This window comes from Capricornis sumatraensis, chromosome 14, assembly GCF_032405125.1.
Source record: "Capricornis sumatraensis isolate serow.1 chromosome 14, serow.2, whole genome shotgun sequence".
In the NCBI taxonomy this organism is placed as follows: domain Eukaryota; kingdom Metazoa; phylum Chordata; class Mammalia; order Artiodactyla; family Bovidae; genus Capricornis; species Capricornis sumatraensis.
In genome coordinates, this window is record NC_091082.1 from 87305496 (window position 1) to 87323741 (window position 18246).

At 56.8% G+C, this 18246-nt stretch overlaps 1 protein-coding gene across 2 annotated transcripts in view; it reads right to left on the minus strand.

The window, feature by feature from the left end:
• The window catches only part of PPP1R12B (protein phosphatase 1 regulatory subunit 12B), a 169545-nt gene that overhangs the window by 46911 nt on the left and 104388 nt on the right, over positions 1 to 18246 (minus strand). For both annotated transcript variants that reach the window (XM_068985639.1, XM_068985638.1), the window contains exons 16-19: positions 8743 to 8946; positions 6624 to 6813; positions 6429 to 6541; positions 5647 to 5688 (exon numbers count right to left, since the gene is read on the minus strand). In XM_068985639.1, coding sequence (XP_068841740.1) covers positions 5647 to 5688; positions 6429 to 6541; positions 6624 to 6813; positions 8743 to 8946 — 549 coding nt within the window. The remainder of the gene's footprint in view (positions 1 to 5646; positions 5689 to 6428; positions 6542 to 6623; positions 6814 to 8742; positions 8947 to 18246) is intronic.

Below are 18246 nucleotides of genomic sequence, written 5' to 3' on the forward strand. Positions count from 1 at the left end.
AGAGACACACACAGAGACAGCCCAGCAGCTGCGGGATCCTAAGAACTACGGGTGCAGAGCAGAAGTGCACGAGGGAAGAGGCTGGAGAGGCCCCCGCGGGCAGCCTGGACAGACGTACTGGCCCGCCTCCCCCAGCGCCCTGCCCGTGGTCCCTGTGAGAGTCTGCCAACCCCTGTCCACACAGCCCTCCCCGTCCCATCTGTCCCGGGAGCACCCTATCAGGTTCTTAGGCTTCACAAGCCCTCTCACTCCGGGGACAAGCTAACTACCTTTCCCCTTTCTTCCCCTTCTTTTCCAGCTAAAGACAAAGAAGCTGAGGAAGGAAGATCTATATTTCACTATCTTTTCACTCAGTTAAAAGGGAGAGCGGCTTGCTTAAAAAAAGATGATGGTGGTTTTCCAGTGACTGTGAAAAATACTGCTTGACTACAGAAATAAGCTGTCCCGTCCGGAGCTTACCTACCGGGTCTCTAAACTTAGACGGTTGTTCTGTCTCAACAGCTCAGCTCGTCTGGGACATACTTTACCTTATTAGGCAATCGGGCCCCGGAGAGAAGGGAAAGCCAAACAGGCCTCAGCTTTTACCTAAAAGGAGAACAGCAAAGACACTACCCAGCGGCGGGCGCGGACAGAACCCGCTGGGCGCCTGCCAGCAGACGAAGGGGCTTCAGGAGGCTGGGTAACAAGCCAGAGTCCTGCCTGACAGAGGGGACAGCGCCCACAGAGCGCCAGGAGCAAACAGGAGGGGAGGCCACCACCAACTCCAAGTGAGCGGGGGTGGCCTGAGTGCGTGCGCGTGTGCAGACGAGCGGAAGGCGGGCGGGCGCAGGAGCGGCAGGGCGCCGGCAGAGCCTGGGGGCTGCTGAGCGCAGGGCACGCACAGGGCGCCGGAGCTCGCCCTCCTCCCGGCCCGCCTGGCTCCCCCGCGCCTCGGCACTCCCTCTAACGTTTACTTCTCAAAACCCAGCAGGCCCGCTGTCAGAGCACAGGCGTGTGCTGGAGCCGGGCTACTTCTCTGACCCCGAAAAATCCATCCTTTACGGACAGCTTAACAGCCAGCCTCGAAGTCAGAGTATCCTCAGGTCAGTGAGAGTATTCCAAGATTCGGAACGAGTCTGAATGGCCGTGACTCATCTCTAGCTGTTTCAGTGTATTAGGTGGTTCTCATTTCACGACTCTAAGAGGTCGACTGTCATCAACCCCTTTTACAGACGAGGAAACGCAAGCGTCTCCTACAGAGCAGCTGGGCTGGGCCTGCGCTCCTCCCGCCGTGACAGTGTGTCACAACACGCGACGGGCGCACACTCAGGGGCAGAGTCCACACACAGCTGTGGGCGCTTTCCCTGGGGCTCGCTGTGAGCTCTAAAGGGAGGCGCTCAGGGACCCCCGGAGCTCCAGAGGCTCGGGCGCTCACCGCTGGGACCCGCTCCAATCCCTGGCCTGGGCACCAGGATCCTGCAGGCCCTGCGGTGTGGCCATGAATAAGGAAAACAAGAAGTTCAAAGCTTCCTTTGTCTCTAAAATCCCAAGCCTATGACTGTCGTTTTAGACTGACCAAGGCTCCAACTCGCAGGCCCATAAGGACCACCGTATACCACGCGGGGTATGGCCAACATTCCCTAAGAACTGTGAGACTCAGTGAGAAAAGAGGAACTCTGCTGAGAAGCTGGCTGGCTGCAGGCGGTCTCAGAAGCTGGCTCAGCTCTGGTTCCCTCTGCCTGGCCCGATTTCGCTCAGGGTCACTACATCTTTGAGTGTTCTCTGTTTTCCTTAAGGAGGGCCTTTCTTTGGAAAACTTATTTCTGGGAGCTCTTCTGTATGAAGCTCTGATTTAGCCCTCGGATGGCTAGAGTGACACTTGTTCAGTTACTAAGTCGTGTCCAACTCTGTGTGACCCCAGGGACTGCGGCACACCAGGCTTCCTTGTCTGTGACATTCCCAGCCGTCAAAGAGACAGGCTGGGTCTCCTTCTCGGAAGCCGTCAGGGGAGCCCCAGGAACCAGCTCTCCACAACCGCAGGGCCTTCCCATGGGGATGCCCCCACACCAGCTGAGGACCGGGGACGGGGTGACGCTGGCCCTGAGCACGGCCTGCCCACAGCAGGCGCCTCGGAGGGCTTGCTCCACGAGTCGGGGAGGGGCTACAGGAGACGAGGGGCAGGAGGGGAGGTGCGTGCAGCGGCTTCAGGTGTAAGAGACATTCCCGCGGCCAAGTGGCTCCCAGAGCAAGTTTCATTTCCTGTTACAGCTTAGTTCAAAACCAAGCTTTGCTGGAAACACCCCAGTTTGGGTCTCTCTGGTTCAGTTTGAAAGTCTCACACCTAATCGCTTACGCCTTCTGGAGCATTGGACCAGCGTGCCCCTGGACGAGCTCACCAGCCATCTGCAGCAGGGATCTCAGCACCCTCTGACCAGCACTTCCTCAGCACGTCTGCTGGGCAGGCATCGCCAGGAGGAGGCATCACCAGACCAATGGTCCACTCTGGACGGGACGCTACGCTGCCGACTTCAAAGGTCAAGTGTCATGATTTGTTCAGATGATGGCATATGATTTGCTGGAAAGCAAAAGGGCACCTTCCTAAGTGGAGGACGGGAACGCCACATCCTGCAGACAGACACACACCAGGTCGGGGCAGCAGGGGAGTGCTCCCCTGGACACGGATCAGACTCTCACGCGGCCTCTGAGCCGCCCTTCAAGGGAACCTCCCTTCATGTGAGGAGGCGCAACGCCACCAGCAACTCAACTCAAACACGGAACCTGCTCGGTAGGAATAACAGACGACGACGGAGGAGTGAGAGGTACACCTCCTGCGGGGCAGGAAGCCGGAAGGGCGACTGCACGACACACAGAGTACGGCCGACGCTCTGCAAGAACTATACGTGGGGCATAACCTTCGAAACTGCGAGCCACGACTCTGCACAGCTGAAGCTCACACAGTGCTGCACATCAACACACTTTAACCAGAAAACCAGCTGGGAACGTCCAGACTCACCCCCACCTGCTGGAGGAAGGCAGAGGGGGAGGAGACTGAGGTAACAGCGAATTACACACTTGAGGAAGCCTCCAGAAAAACCCGAAGACTGTGGGGTCTGGAGAGCCTCTGGGTTGGTGTGAGAGACGCGTGCCAGGCGATGGTAGGCCCACCTCCACGCGGCAAAGCTTCTGAGCCTGGAAGCCCTCCACATCCCACTGCTGAGCCTCTTCATTGGGCTTCATCTGTGTCCCTAAATAGGGACGGGGAACCACAGGGGACGTGAGGTCAGCCCCAGCACAGTCACAGAGGCCCCTGAAGTGGGCCGGGGGCCACCTGGAGAGCGCTCGCCCCTGGATGTTCCGCTGGACCGGGCCTCAGAGCTGCCCCTGTGAGGCGAGGCCCCTCACCCGGACTTTCTCTAACTCCCTCCCAGCTCCAAGGTGCCCACGTCTGGAAGGCGGGCAGCTTCCCCGCACGGATGTGGACTCCCCACCGAGTCACCTGCCTCCCGCCCGGCCTCCTCAGGCACGGCTCTTCTCGCTCACCATGGCTCCAAGACACGTCTGCCCTCTAGTGATGAATTCAACCACACGTAGGAACCGACCTAGGGATCGGGAAACAAGAACTGGGAGACCCAAACAGCGCAAACAGAATGAAGGCGCAGGCGAGAGAAGACGCAGAGCCTGCAGGGCCCTGAGCACACAGCCCGCCCCGGGGCCAGGGGACAGGCAGCACTTTGGATGGGAGCAGCCGCCTCCCTCACGTCAAACCCAGACTCGGTTCGGCCTCACTTTGCAAGATGCAGACAGGCGAGGACTTCTGGGAGGGTACCCACCTCCCGCGGACAGCCGCGCAGACCTGCTCCCAGCACGGCGCCAAGGGGCTGCTGAGACGTGAGCCCTGCATCACCTGCGGTCTCACCGCCTCGTGGCTTTTCCAGGGGGGCCGGGGTTTGCCTCAACAGGTGCACCATGTGAGGCCTGGAGCATTCCTGTGTCACCACCAAGGAAGCGCACGTGGCCTCTCCTCTCACCCAGAACAGAGAGCACCCAGGGCTGCTCCAGTCGCAAATCGTACCCGGACATGCAAGTCAGCGCCACTTCTCCAGCTGAGCTACACGACAGGAAACAGATGCCCACAACATCAATACAGATCGGGATTAGACCACAAAGGTTTTCTAACCAGGCTCTAGACTCTGAGAGGAGGAGAGACATCCACACACATTCAGGATCATTCTAGCCCCCACCTGACCAGGGATGGACTCCCAGGGTCCATGGGGACTGGGCCTGCTGCCCTGGGGGCCGGTGCGGACCCCGGCATCACACCTGCCAGGCTGCACAGGTGCCGGGGAGGAGCCCACCAGGGCCAGGGTGGCGTCAGGGCATGGGCTCACCACACACCCTGCCCTCCTAAGCCCACACTCGATGTCCCTGCCTGGTGCCCCAGCACCAAGGAGCTCAGAAACGCAGAGACCGCAGCCTCCCTGCAGGGATGCTGCCTAGGCCTCCCTGCTGGGCTCCTTTGTGGAGCTGCCCACCTTGACGCCCCTCCATACACGGTGGCCATGTCCAAGCTCTGCGGTCACACTCGGGCTCTCCCCTTAGGTATGTCAGTCACAGCTTACTGTCTCCCAAAGCCCTGCCAACCCCCAGGAACGAGGTCGCGGTCACGCGCACACACCTTGCCCTGGGGGCCTCCTCGGGCATCTGTGCCCACACTGTGCCCCCAGCCCTCCCCTGTGAGCCAGCTGCAACCCTGCCCCCACAAGGGGGCTGCACCCTCCTCAGTGGTCTGGACCGCACGGCCTCTGGAGGCCACTCCTGATAGTTCCGGGTCTCGACCCCAATCCTGGCAGGTCAAGGACAGCAGAGCATCCCTACTTCCTCTCTAAAAATGAACTGGCTAGTGACTTCCAGGATGCGTTATTCTATATATTCTGATAACACACTGTCACATACCTCAGGGTAGAGAAAAAACCATCTATTTACGTAATTTCCAATAGAAATGCACATATTCTCTCAATTCATCTGGTCAAAGCCAGACAAACCCCTTCCTTCTGGAGAAACAGCAGGAGGGCGTCCCCGCGGTGCAGCAGTCAGGACTCGGCGCGCCACGCAGTGGGCAGGGCTCCGGCCCTGGTCAGGCAGCGAAGACCCCCAACCCCAACCCGGGAGCTGCGCAGCACGGCCAAGAAAACAAACAAAAAGCCCAAAGGAAGAGAAAGGAAAGACGCATGGTGCTGCCCAGGAGCACGGAGCCGACGCTCGCGAGCCCGGGGCTTTGGGAGAGCCGCCCTCAGGCAGGAGCGGGCGCCAGGCGTGCAGGCCTGTGAGCTGCCCAGGCCAGAGCGAGGCCTCCTTCCAGAGGCAATTGTAAGTGACTTCCGACCGTCCCCACCCCGCCCTCTGCTCCTCTCTGCCAGCGTGGAGAGGATGCTGATCCGTGAGAAACAGCATCACTGCACTTTTCTTCCCAAGATTCCAAAGGACTTTACACACTCCAACAGCACAAGAGAGAGGAGACAGAGCCGGAAATCGAGTCAGAGCCTGGCCGGAGGCGCAGGAAACCTCGCGCAGGAACCCGGGACGCAGCTCGGCCAGGGCAGCGTCCCGGACCCCCAGACCCCAGCCTGCACGCAGCCCCGCGGGGCAGCCTCACCGCCGGTCACTTACCCACGCTTTCTTCACCTCTTCCGGGACTTCCGTTTCATCTTCCTGGAAAGGCAGGTGGAAGAAAAACAAGTGGCCGCGGTCGCAGACAGCGCCGGCGGCACCAGTCAGCCCCGTCAGCGCGCGGCCTCAGCAGCGCCTCGGAGCGCCCCCTGCGGCCCGAGCGGAACGAGAACCGGACTCCCCGGGCGCTGCCGCCGGTGGACCCGTCCGGACGCTCACACCCGCCGCTTCTAACAGCGACCACCACCGCCTCTTCCCTCTCTTCCCGCCTCATCGCAGCGGCCATCTATTCCCAACGGGCCACGCTCACTGGGGACCTGACCCCGGCCGCTCGGTCTGTGGACGTCAGGGGTGGGCTGAGCCAGCAGGCAGAGGCCAGCGGGGAGCGGACGCACGGAGCCCCGTCCTCGCTCCGAGACCAAGGCAAGCTGTGCTGCGTCACCTGCTCCTCCTCCTCCTTCGGAAGGGTAACTCAGAGAGCCCTGGGTCCTCGGCCAACCCCGCGCGCACGGGACGCCGCGCTGCTGACTCCCTGCGCGCCCTCGCAGCCCCGAGGGAGGCTCCGACCGCACGGCCTGCGCGCCCGCTCTGTCTGCACTCGCCGCGCGCTCGCCCCCTGCCCGTGCGCTTGGCACTGCCGTGGGTGCCAGCCAGAGCCCCCCAGACGAGCCCGCGCCCTGCAGCCTGCCTTTCTCACGACGCGTCCTGACAGGCAGCGCTCGTGGCGCCGGGCGGGGCTCTCTTCACCCACACAGGACGCCCGGCACCAACGGGCCACTTACGTCCTTCGTCCAGAAGTTGATGCCCGTGCCCCGCCGGCGCTCCCGGGGCCGCCTCCTCTCGCGGACGGACATCCTTCCGGAGGACTGGTCGCCCGGCTCTGCTTCTCCGCCCTCTGTTCACGGAGGAGACGAGGCACGGAATTAGGCGCCGGGGCGTGCGCACCGGAAGCCTGTGCTTTCCGAAGCCCGACGTACCGTTTCTGTCCATGTCCCGCGTCCCGGCAGTGCCTGCGGGGGGCTCTGAGCTCTGCGAGGCGGGGGCAGAGGACCCACCCGTCCGGAGCAGGTAGGAGCTGGTGTAGAGCGAGGGTCTCGGGGCGGAAGGGGACGCTGGCGCCGTGGGCTGCTCGGGCTGACCTGGACGCTGCAGGGGATGATACACAGGCTAGGACGACCCACAGGATGGGGCGCCAGTGGTCAAGTCCAACGGAAGCGTAGGGACAGCACGTTTATTAAAAATGGGCTTTTCTACATCACGAGGCTTATAAGCAGTTAACCAGCCAGAAAGAAAACAGGTCTGAACTCTGACACAGCCAGGGTGACAGCAGCCCAGAGAAGTTCCCCCGAAACGGACGGGTGGGCGCTAGGAAGCACCAGCTCGCTAACAACTCCTGTGATTCTACAAAGCAGACAGGAAGGATGCTGGGGCATCCTTCAATGTGGGGCACGGAAAGGCAGGGTGCACGTGGGAAAATAAGCTCAGGATAGGAAAAAACAACGTAAGAGGCATCTAGAAACAGATCGAGTCTGGACCTTCTGCCAGTTTCTGAGCCTTCTGCCAACCTGACGTAACTGGGCTACTGACACTGAAAGCTCCCTCTCTCTGGGACTTCCCTGGCAGGCCGGCGTTAAGACTGCAGCCCACTGCCAGGCGTGCGGGCATGACCTCGGGCTGCTGGACTAAGATCCTGCGTGTGCACCTCACCCCCAAAATAAAAGGAAAAAAATAATTCCCCTTTTCTGCTTTGAGCTTTTTTTCCTTGAGAGTCAGGACAGAGCTTGACAGTAAGCCTCAGCATTTATCTGCTGCCGTGGTTTGCTGAAGATGCAGAGATAAGCTCTCGCCACGTGTGGAGATCGCCTGACCCTTTGTTTGTAAGTCATAGAGACAGAAGCAGCGAGTCACAGGCAGCTTGGGAGTCTGGGAGGATGTGGCTCAAATTCTAGCTTCAGCACAAATGAGCCGCGTGGCCTAAGAAGGTGACTCGAGTTCTGAGTCTCCACTTCCTCCTTCATAAAACGGAAAACAAGCTCTTCCTCAGAGAGGCCTGGGAGGACTGGATGAGATACCGCATGCTGTGTGCTTAGAACTGAACCTTGTATGTAGTAAGTATTCAAGAAACAGTGGCTGATAAACGGAATAAACAAGAGAACCTTGGCCACCTACAGGAAGAGCAGGAAGACTTCTTTTCCTGCAACCACGGTCACCGTAAAATGTGTCATCGCGACCGGGGCATTTCTGGGCGTGAAAAGGGATGGTGCTGACAGTCACCCCGAGATAAAAGGCGTCGCTGGGAGTCTTCGGTGAACCAGGAGCACCTACCCAGGACCCCACACCTCTGACTGTGCCTGCACTAAAGGGGTGAAGCGCACGGCAGGCTGTCCACCCGCAGCGCAGGAGGAGAGGCCGCGGGAGTGTGTGGGCAGGGGGCGGGCCTCGGCTCAGCGGCCCCGCCACCTCTTCTTCCAAATCCCTCACTGGTGTCTGGCCACGCTGTGCGGTTGTGGGATCGCAGCCCCCGGCCAGGGCTGAAGCTGGGCCCCACAGGGGCAGCGCAGCCTCCTACCTGCTGGGCTGCCAGGGAACCCGTTGGGCTCTCCTGAGTCGCGGAGATGCCGAGCAAGGTGCTAAACACCCCACGGCCTCAGTGTAAGAAGGACTGGCATTTACCTCACAGGGCTGTGCTGAGGACTGAACAGTCTCACACGTGTGAAACAGCTAAAGCAGTGCCGAGCATAAACAATAATAAGTGCTTCTATTTCTACCTCATTTTATTATATCGAGACCTTTCTCTTCAGAACTGAAAGACATTCACATTCGCTCACCAAGCTTGTGGTGGCGATCATGTCACAGGACACACAGGCATCGCAGCAGGCTGCGGCCGAAAGCACATCAGGTTAACTCCCAGCGGAGACGACAGTCACTGAAGGACACCGTCCTCTGAATTCTCTCAGTTACACAGGCCCACCAACCACAGACGGGCGTAAACAGGCTTCCTGGGAGGCGTCCACTGCAGAGCAGCGGGCACCGACTCCCCGTGAGCAAGAGCCCCCTGGCCGCCCCCCAGACCCTGCTCTCCATGCCGGCGCTCACCTCTCCCTCCGGGCTCTGGCCCCAGGGCTGGTGGCTCTCCCCGGCTTCCTGGGCAGGGGCCGCCAAGGGCTCGTGCTTCCGGGGGCTGCCCTCAAGTGCTCCGGGACTCACGGGCTTCAGGCTGGGCTGCTCCTGAGCCTGACGCTCTACCCTCGACCGGCTGAACGTCCTCTCCGCTTCCTGAAGGTCCGTGAGGGTGACGCCCTGGGAAGACACCAGACAGTCAGAGGGTGCACCCTAACCGTGGACGTCTCCCCGTGAACGAGCAGGGAAGCTCCTCAAAGGTCTAATGGTACCAGGTTCCAAACAGCTCCCAACAGGTGTGAAGCCATCTGCAGCTAATATACACCGAACACAAGCGCCTGGGTGTGCAGAGGCCCGGGCCCGGGGCCCAGTGCACCGCAAGGGCAGCCCTCCAGCGTCGCCGCTCGAGCTCCACGAGCACCCCCTGCCGCGTCCACACCTGTGCACTCGGCTCCTCGGGGCCCTCCCGACCTCAAAGAGCACGTGGGCTCCAGCTATCCCCGGAGAACTGGAGCTGACGCACAGGAAGAGCCGGGCTCAACAAGGCGAAACGTCAGTCAGGCTAGGGCAGCCACCAAACCCCAGACTGCACCCACGCACACACACAGAGCTGGCCGCGAGGGGATGGCCAGGACGGCGGAGCAGGAAGACCCGGAGCACAGCCCTCCGGGGCTCATCAGAATGGCCACTGTGACGCGGTTGGCCAGGAAGGGTCTGCCACAGCTACGGAGAGAAGGGGCCGCTGCAAGACAGCAGGAGGGGCGGCCCACTCACGGCAGACTGACTAACCACAGAGGGGGCTGAGGGGCGCCCCAGCTGGGGGTCCTGTGCTGGGGAAGGCGAGCCCCCAGAATGCCGGGCTTCGAGGCCAGCAGGGCTTTCTCGGGGAGTCGCCAAGGCCTGTGGGGAGCAGAGACTCCGTTCCTGCAGGCACACAGAGCTTCACACACCCCACAACCCAGGGTGGAAGCAGGGACTTCAAAAGAGCCAGATCGGACCTACTGGCTGACCAGAGTCTCCCCGAGAGGCAGGCTGTGACACTGGGGACAAGACACTGGCGGCGGCCACACTGGGAGCTGGCCCCGCCCCAAGGACGCTGCTGCAGGCCAGCGCCACGGTGGGACCCTCCCTCCAGCCCAGTACCTGCAGCACCTGGTCCCCAGCAACACAGCATGGGAGGCCTCAGGCCCAGCAACCAAGCAGACAGGGACGTGTGCCCGTCCCCCTCCCCAGCAGACAGGCTGTCTGATGAGTCCTCGAGCCCACAGCGGCCCTGGACAGCCAGCCCCTCACAGCAGCACAGGCGCTGGATGGGGACGCAGGGACCCGCGCCCGCGGACCCTGGAGCCCGGGTCCACCCACCAGCGGGCAGACTCCAGACCCAGACATGGCTGGGGCCCGGCCCTGTCCACGAGCAGCCTGTGTCGACCTCGAGACCAGCCTCACACACCAGTGGGTGGGCATCAGCCCCAGGATAACTGCAGGCCACTGCCTGCCGTGGGCTGACCGGGTCCACCACCTGGAGGCTGGCACCAGCCCCGGGGTTTCCTGCACCGACTCCCTCACCAGTGAACCAGCAGCAGCCCCAGGGTCCCCCACAGCCCACACGGGGGCACCCTAGAGCACGGAGCGCTGCTGACCACAGGGAGGTGCACCGCTGGCATGCACAGGACACTTCCTACAGAAGGCCACTTCTCCGAGACCGGGAAAACAGAACCAACCTGCTGGACACGCGGAAATAAAACCAGCAAGTCAGGCACAGGCAGGCAGCAGAACACGTTCTAAACGAAGGAGCAAGAAAAGCTCCAGCAACAGCTACAGGAGAAGCAGGAACAGGCGGCCTCCCGAGAAGGTCCCGCGACGCCGGCGAGGGAGCCCGGAGAACCGGAGGGAGAGCGGGCAGGCAGGAAGCGCAGAGAGCGGCCAGAGACCAGAGCCGCGCCAGAGACAAGAGCCGCGGTCAGAGAAGCAGGAACAGGCGGCCTCCCGAGAAGGTCCCGCGACGCCGGCGAGGGAGCCCGGAGAACCGGAGGGAGAGCGGGCAGGCAGGAAGCGCAGAGAGCGGCCAGAGACGAGAGCCGCGGTCAGAGAAGCAGGAACAGGCGGCCTCCCGAGAAGGTCCCGCGACGCCGACGAGGGAGCCCGGAGAACCGGAGGGAGAGCGGGCAGGCAGGAAGCGCAGAGAGCGGCCAGAGACCAGAGCTGCGGTCAGAGCGGGAACGCGCTAGAAGGGATCAAGGGGTGACTGAGCACTACGGAGAACGGGCCAGCGACCGAGGGGAGAGTGGGGGGTGTCACGGCTCTGAACAGGACAAGGAGAGCGTGCGCGTAAATGCACAGGTGCAGGAGGCCTCAAGACGACAGCAAGCGCACCGACGCTCAGGTTACAGGAGCCCCAGAGGAGAAGGGGTCACGGGGCCACTGAGCACGCTTGCAGACACGACAGCTGGAAGCTCCCTGACCCGGGAAGCGAAACAGACACCCAGGTCCAGGAAACACTGGGTCCCCACTGAGAATAACCCAAAGAGGACTACACCAAGGCACCTCGGGATCAAATCGGCAAAATTTAGAGACGAAGAGAGGATGGATATTAAAAGCACCAACGGAGAAGCAACAAGCTGTAAACAAGGGAACTCCCATACAGTTATCAGCTGACTTTTCAGCAAAAACTCTGCAAGACAGAAGGGGCATGATACATTCACAGCGCTGAAAAGGAAAGGCCTACAATCAAGAATACCCTCCTCAGCGAGGCTCTCATCTGGAGTGGATGAAGAAAGCAAAAGTTTTATACACAAGCAAAAGCTAAGAGAGTTCAGCACCACAAAACCAGCTTTACAAGAAATGTTAAAGGGATTTCTCTAAGCAAAAGAAAGGGAAAAGGTCGCAACTAGAAGCATGGAAATTACAAAAGGGAAAATCTCGCTGGCAAAGGCGAACACACAGGAAAGGAAGCATCAATCCATCAAGCAACCAAGTACAAAGCTCGCCTCAATCAAGCAACCAAGTACAAAGCTTGCATCCATCAAGCAACCAAGTACAAAGCTTGCATCCATCAAGCAACCAAGTACAAAGCTCACCTCAATCAACCAACCAAGTACAAAGCTCACATCCATCAAGCAATCAATCAACCAAGTACAAAGCTCACATCCATCAAGCAACCAAGTACAAAGCTTGCCTCAATCAAGCAACCAAGTACAAAGCTCGCCTCAATCAAGCAACCAAGTACAAAGCTTGCATCCATCAAGCAACCAAGTACAAAGCTCGCCTCAATCAAGCAACCAAGTACAAAGCTCGCCTCAATCAAGCAACCAAGTACAAAGCTCGCCTCAATCAATCAAGCAACCAAGTACAAAGCTCGCATTTCCATCAATCAACCAAGTACAAAGCTCGCCTCAATCAATCAAGCAACCAAGTACAAAGCTCGCCTCCATCAAGCAACCAAGTACAAAGCTCGCCTCCATCTAGCAACCAAGTACAAAGCTCGCGGGCTTCCCCGCAGCTCAGATGGTAAGAATCCACCACACTCTGGGAGACCTGGGTTTGATCCCTGTAGACAGGTTAAAAGACTAGTAAAATCAACTATATCCACAATAAGCAGTTAAGGGACAGACAAAATGGAAGGATGTAAAATATGTAAAAAGCAGCAATCTTGGAGGGGAAAGAATGAAGAATGCAGGGTTATTAAAAAAATCTTTTTTGAAATTAGAGCGATCAGCAACTTGAAACACAAACCTCATGGTAATTACAAGCCAGGAGACTATGACAGACTCAGACACAAAGCAGGGAAAGACGCCCAAATACAGCACGAGAGACAGTCCTCAAACCGTAAAGGATGAAAACAAAGAGGAGGTGAGCGAAAGAACTGCAGAAACAGTCTCAGAACAGCAACAGATGACAGCAGGTACACAGAAAGCAATGACCACTGTAAATGTACATGGATTAAATGCTCCCATCAAGAGAGAGAGTGGCTGGATCCACTCTGATCCAGAAACAAGACCCACACACGCACATACTGCCGGCAAGAGAGACACTTCAGGCCTGAGACACGCAGCCTGAGAGCAAGGGGAATGGGCAAGGCATGTGATGCAGACGGCAATCCAGAGAAAGCCAGGAAGACACACCTTAAAACAGAGACAAAGAGGGAAAGGACGCGACCACCAAGGGATGACTCCGAAAGGAAGACACAGCAATTATACTCATACGCGCACCCAGCACAGGAGCGCCTCAACGAGTAAGGGGAGAATGAGAGACGCAGCAGGGGCTCCACAGCAACACAGCGACAGGAGGGGGCTCCACCCCCACTCACATCAGCGGACACGCGGCCCGCACGGGGCGTCAGGGCGGGGACACTGGCTGCGTGTCACACCCGACCAGAGGGGCCACTCCATTCGAAAGCAGCAGCACACACATGCTCTCAGACGCATATTCTCCAGGGCAGATTTGCACCGCTGCACAAGTCACAGGAAATTTAGCACAGCTGAGACCACATCAGGCATCTATTACAACCACGAGGCTATAAGACTAGAAACCAACTAAAAAAAGAAAGAAACCCTGCAAAACCCACAGACACATGGGGGCTAAACAGTGTGCTACTAAACAACTGATGGGTCACTGGAGAGGTCGAAGCAGAGCCCAAAGCACCCCCGGAGACAAATGAGATGGAAGCGCAGCCCTCCGAGGCCTCCGGGGTGCTGCAAAGGCCGTCCTAAGAGGGGTATTTGTAGCAATACAGGCCTACCTCAGGATACATAGCAAACCTCACACAACCTAGCCTTCACCAAAGGAATCAGAAAAAGAAGAATAAACAAAATCCACAGTTAGCAGACAGCAAGGAGATCAAAGCAGTCAATCCTAGAGGAAATCAACCCTGAACATTCACTGGAGGGACTGACGCTGAGGCTCCAGTACTTTGGCCACCTGATGCTAAGAGCCGACTGACTGGAAAAGACCCCGGTGCTGGGAAAGATCGAAGGCGGGAGAAGAAGGCAACGGAGGATGAGACGGTTGGAAGGCATCACCGACTCGATGGGCACGAAGCTGGGCAAGTTCCTGTAGACGGTGAAGGACAGGGAAGCCTGTCCGTGGGGTTGCAGAAAGTTGGAGATGACTTAGTGACTGAACTGCGATGACAACAGTCAGCAGAAGAGTCATAATGATCAGAGTAGGAACAGGCGAAGCAAGGAGCAAAAGTAAACGGGAAGATGGATGGACCCAACCCCGTTCCTCGAAAAGACAGATGGATACATTTCTAGAAATGACAGTCTGAACCAGGGAGGGTAGGAACAGGTGAAGCAGGGACCAAAGGTGACCGAAAAGATCGATGGACTCAACCTCGTTCCTCGAAAAGATAAAAAAAACTGACAAACCTTTAGCCAGACTCATCCAAAAAAGAGAGAGCTCAAATCAAGTCAGAAAAGTTGCCACTGACATTGCGGAAATAAAGGCAACGAGAGGCTGCTATGAGCAAGCGTATGCCAAGAAGGACCACCACCTAGAAAAATGGCACACTTCTAGAGATGACAGTCTAAACCAGGAAGATAGACAAGATGGCCTGACCAAGTAACAGTGATGAAATGGAATCAGCAATAATAACAGACGCTCCCCACAAACAGAAGTCCAGGACCAGGTGGTTTTACAAGTGAATTCTGCAAGACATTTAGAGAAGAGATAACACCTATCCTTCCGAAAGCTTCCAAAAAACTGAAGAGTAAGGAATGCTTCTGAACTCATTCTCTGAGGCCAGCATCACCTCGATACCAAAACCAGACAGATATAACACACAAAAAGAAAACAACAGGCTGAAATCCCTGATGAACATAGATGTGAAAACTGTCAATTAAATACGAGCAAACCAGATCCCATAAACGTTAAAAAGATCAAACACCATGATCCCTCTTCATGGACCACAGCTTGTTGTGGTGAAGGGGCTTGTGCAATCCAATGAAGCTATGCAGCCCTGCAAAGCCACCCAAGACAGACGGGTCTCAGTGGAGACTTCTGACAAAACACGGTCCACTGGAGAAGGAAATGGCAGCTCACTCCAGTATTCTTGCCTGGAAAACCCATGGAGAGCATGAAAAGGCAAAAAAATATGATTCTGGAAGATGAGCCCCCAGGTGGGAAGTATCTGGTGTGCTACTGGGCAAGAGCAGAGGGCACTACCAACAGCTCTGAGGAGAACGAAGGGCGGGGCTGCTCACGGTGGCACAGTTGGCAGGGCTGCTCACGACTGCACAGCGGGCTGGGCTTCTCATGACTGCAGATTCAAGGGACCAGACCTGAGGGGGCGCCTGAGGAACTGCGGATGGAGGTTTGTAAGACTGTACGGGAAGCAGTGACCAAAACCTACCCAAAGAAAAAGAAACACGAGAAGGCAATGTGGTTGTCTGAGGAGGCCTGCAAATATCTGAGACGTGGAAAGCAAGGGAGGAAGGGAAAGACAGCACCAACTGAATGCAGAGTCCCAGAGAAGAGCAAGGAGAGATGAGAGAGCCCTTTAAACAAACAGTGCAGAGAAACAGAAAAAAACAGCAAAATGGGAAAGACCAGAGACTGCTTCAGGAAAGCTGGAGATGTCGCGGGAACACTTCACTCAAGGTCAGGCTCAGTAAAGGACAGAAATGGTAGGCCCTGACAGAAGCAGCAGAGATTAAGAGGTGGCAAAAAGTGACTCTGAAAAGCTAGACAAGAAAGGTCTCAATGACCCGAATAACCACGATGGTGGCCACCCGCCTAGAGTCGGACATCCTCGAGTGTGAAGTCAAGTGGGCCTTGGGAAGCATCACTACGAACAAAGCTAGTGGAGGTGATGGGATTCCAACTGAGCTGTTTCAAATCCTAAAAGATGATGCTATTAAAGTACTGCACTCAATATGCCAGCAAATATGGAAAACTCAGCAGCGGCCACAGGACTGGAAAAGGTCAGTTTTCATTCCAATCCCAAAGAAAGGCAATGCTAAAGAATGCTCAAACTACCGCACAATTGCACTCATTTCACATGCTAGCAAGATAATGCTCAAAATCCTTCAAGCTAGGCTTCAACAGTACGTGAACAGAGAATTTCCAGACGTACGAGCTGGGTTTAGAAAAGGCAGAGGAACCAGAGATCCAACTGCCAACATCTGCTGGATCACAGAGAAAGCAAGGGAATTTCAGAAACACATCTACTTATGCTTCATGGCCTACACCAAAGCCTTTGACAATGTGAATCACAACAAACTGTGGAAAATTCTTCAAGAGATGAGAGTTCCAGACCACCTGACCTGCCTCCTGAGAAATCCGTATGCTGGTCAGGAAGCAACACAACTAGAGATGGGACAGCTGGCTGGCTCCAGATTGGGAAAGGAGGCCGTCAAGGCTGTGTACTGTCCCCCTGCTTATTTAACTTACATGCTGAGTACATCATGGGAAACGCTGGGACAGCTGGCTGGCTCCAGATTGGGAAAGGAGGCCGCCAAGGCTGTGTACTGTCCCCCTGCTTATTTAACTTACATGCTGAGTACATCATGGGAAACGCTGGGACAGCTGGCTGGCTGGCTCCAGATTGGGAAAGGAGGCCGTCAAGGCTGTGTACTGTCCCCCTGCTTATTTAACTTACATGCTGAGTACATCATGGGAAACGCTGGGACAGCTGGCTGGCTCCAGATTGGGAAAGGAGGCCGCCAAGGCTGTGTACTGTCCCCCTGCTTATTTAACTTACATGCTGAGTACATCATGGGAAATGCTGGGCTGGAGGAATCACAAGTTGGAATGAAGATTTCCGGGAAAAGTATCAGTAACCTCAGATGTGCAGACGACACCATTTTAATGGCAGCAAGTGAGGAGCAAGCAAAGAGCCTCTTGATGAAGGTGAAAGAAGAAAGTGAAAAAGCTGGCTAAAAATTCAACATTCAGAAAACTAAGATCATGGCATCTGGTTCCATCACTTCATGGCAAATAGAAGGGGAAAAAGCGGAAACAGTGTCAGATTCTATTTTCTGGACTCCAAAATCACTGCAGAGTGCAGTGACCGCAGCCATGAAACTCAAAGACGCTTGCTCCTTGGAATGAGAGTTATGACAGACCTAGCGAGTGTACTAAAAGAGCAGAGGCATCAGTTGCCTGCAAAGGTCCACAGTCAAAGCTGTGGCGTCTGCAGCAGTGATGAGAGAGCTGGACCATAAAGGAGGCTGGGTGCCGAAGAGTTGATGCTTTTGACCTGTGGTTGGAGAAGACTCCTGAGAGTCCCTTGGACTGCAAGGCGCTCCAACCAGTCCATCCTAAAGGAAACGAGATGGTTCGATAGAATCGCTGACTCAATGACCATGAATTTGAGACAGGGGAGGACAGAGGAGCCAGGCGGTGCTGCAGTCCATGGGATCACAGAGATCTGGACTTACAGGCTGAGTAACGACAACTAGTAACACCGTGATCAAGTGGGGCTTATCCGGGGCATGTAAGGGTGGTTTAGTATCTGCGTATCAATCAGTGGGATAGACACCACACGAACAAATTGAAGACTAACAGCCACATGATCATCTCTGTAGAGGCGCAAAAAGCTTTCGACAACACTCAACACCCATTCACGATACAAAACCAATTCTCCAGAGGGTGCGGACAGAGAAAACACACCTCAACATAATAAAGGCTACACGAGAAGCCTCGCGCGAACACCGTGCTCAACGGTGGAGTTCTGAAAGCGTTTTGTCTACGATCAGGAGCGAGACAAGGATGCCCACTCTTGCCACTTCTATTCAACACCATACTCGAAGTCCTAGCTATAGAAATCAGACAAGAAAAAGAAATAAAAGAAATCCACAGTGGAAAAGAATGGGTAAAGCTGTCAGTGTGTGGATAACATGATCTTATACATGGAAAATCTCAGCGATGCCACCCCAAAGCCACGAGGGCTCATGGACTCGGTAAACGCACAGGATATAAGATTAATGAGAAGACAGACAGAAGCGTCGAAAAGGTAACTGCAACCCACTCCAGTGCTCTTGCCTGGAGAATCCCACGGGCAGAGGAGCCTGGCGGGCTACAGTCCCCGGCGTCACAAGAGAGTCGGACACGACTGAGTGGCTAAGCAGCAACAACAAGACAGAAACACATGATCCAGCCCCTTCTGCTTCCGGGTCTGTATCTAAAGACGCAAAAGCAGGGACTGAAGAGTCAGCTGCACGTCATGTTCACAGGAACACTGTTCACGGCTGCCCAGCGGTGGGAGCAGCCAAGTGTCCATCAGGGTGGCAGCCAAACACGATGCAGTGTGGACACACCGTGGAACGCCGTCCGGCCGCACGAGGCAGGGCAACGTGAGCGGCACAGGGACAGGCTGCCGCCGGCGGGCAGGGGCTGCGACTCCACTCACACGGCCACCTGGAGCCAAGGCCAGGGAGAAGGGGCACAGCAGGGCTGCTGGCAGCCGGGGAACAAACGAGTGTCCAGGGGGTTGAGAGTTTCAGTCTGGAAGAGGAAGGCCGTTCCAAAGATGGATGGCTG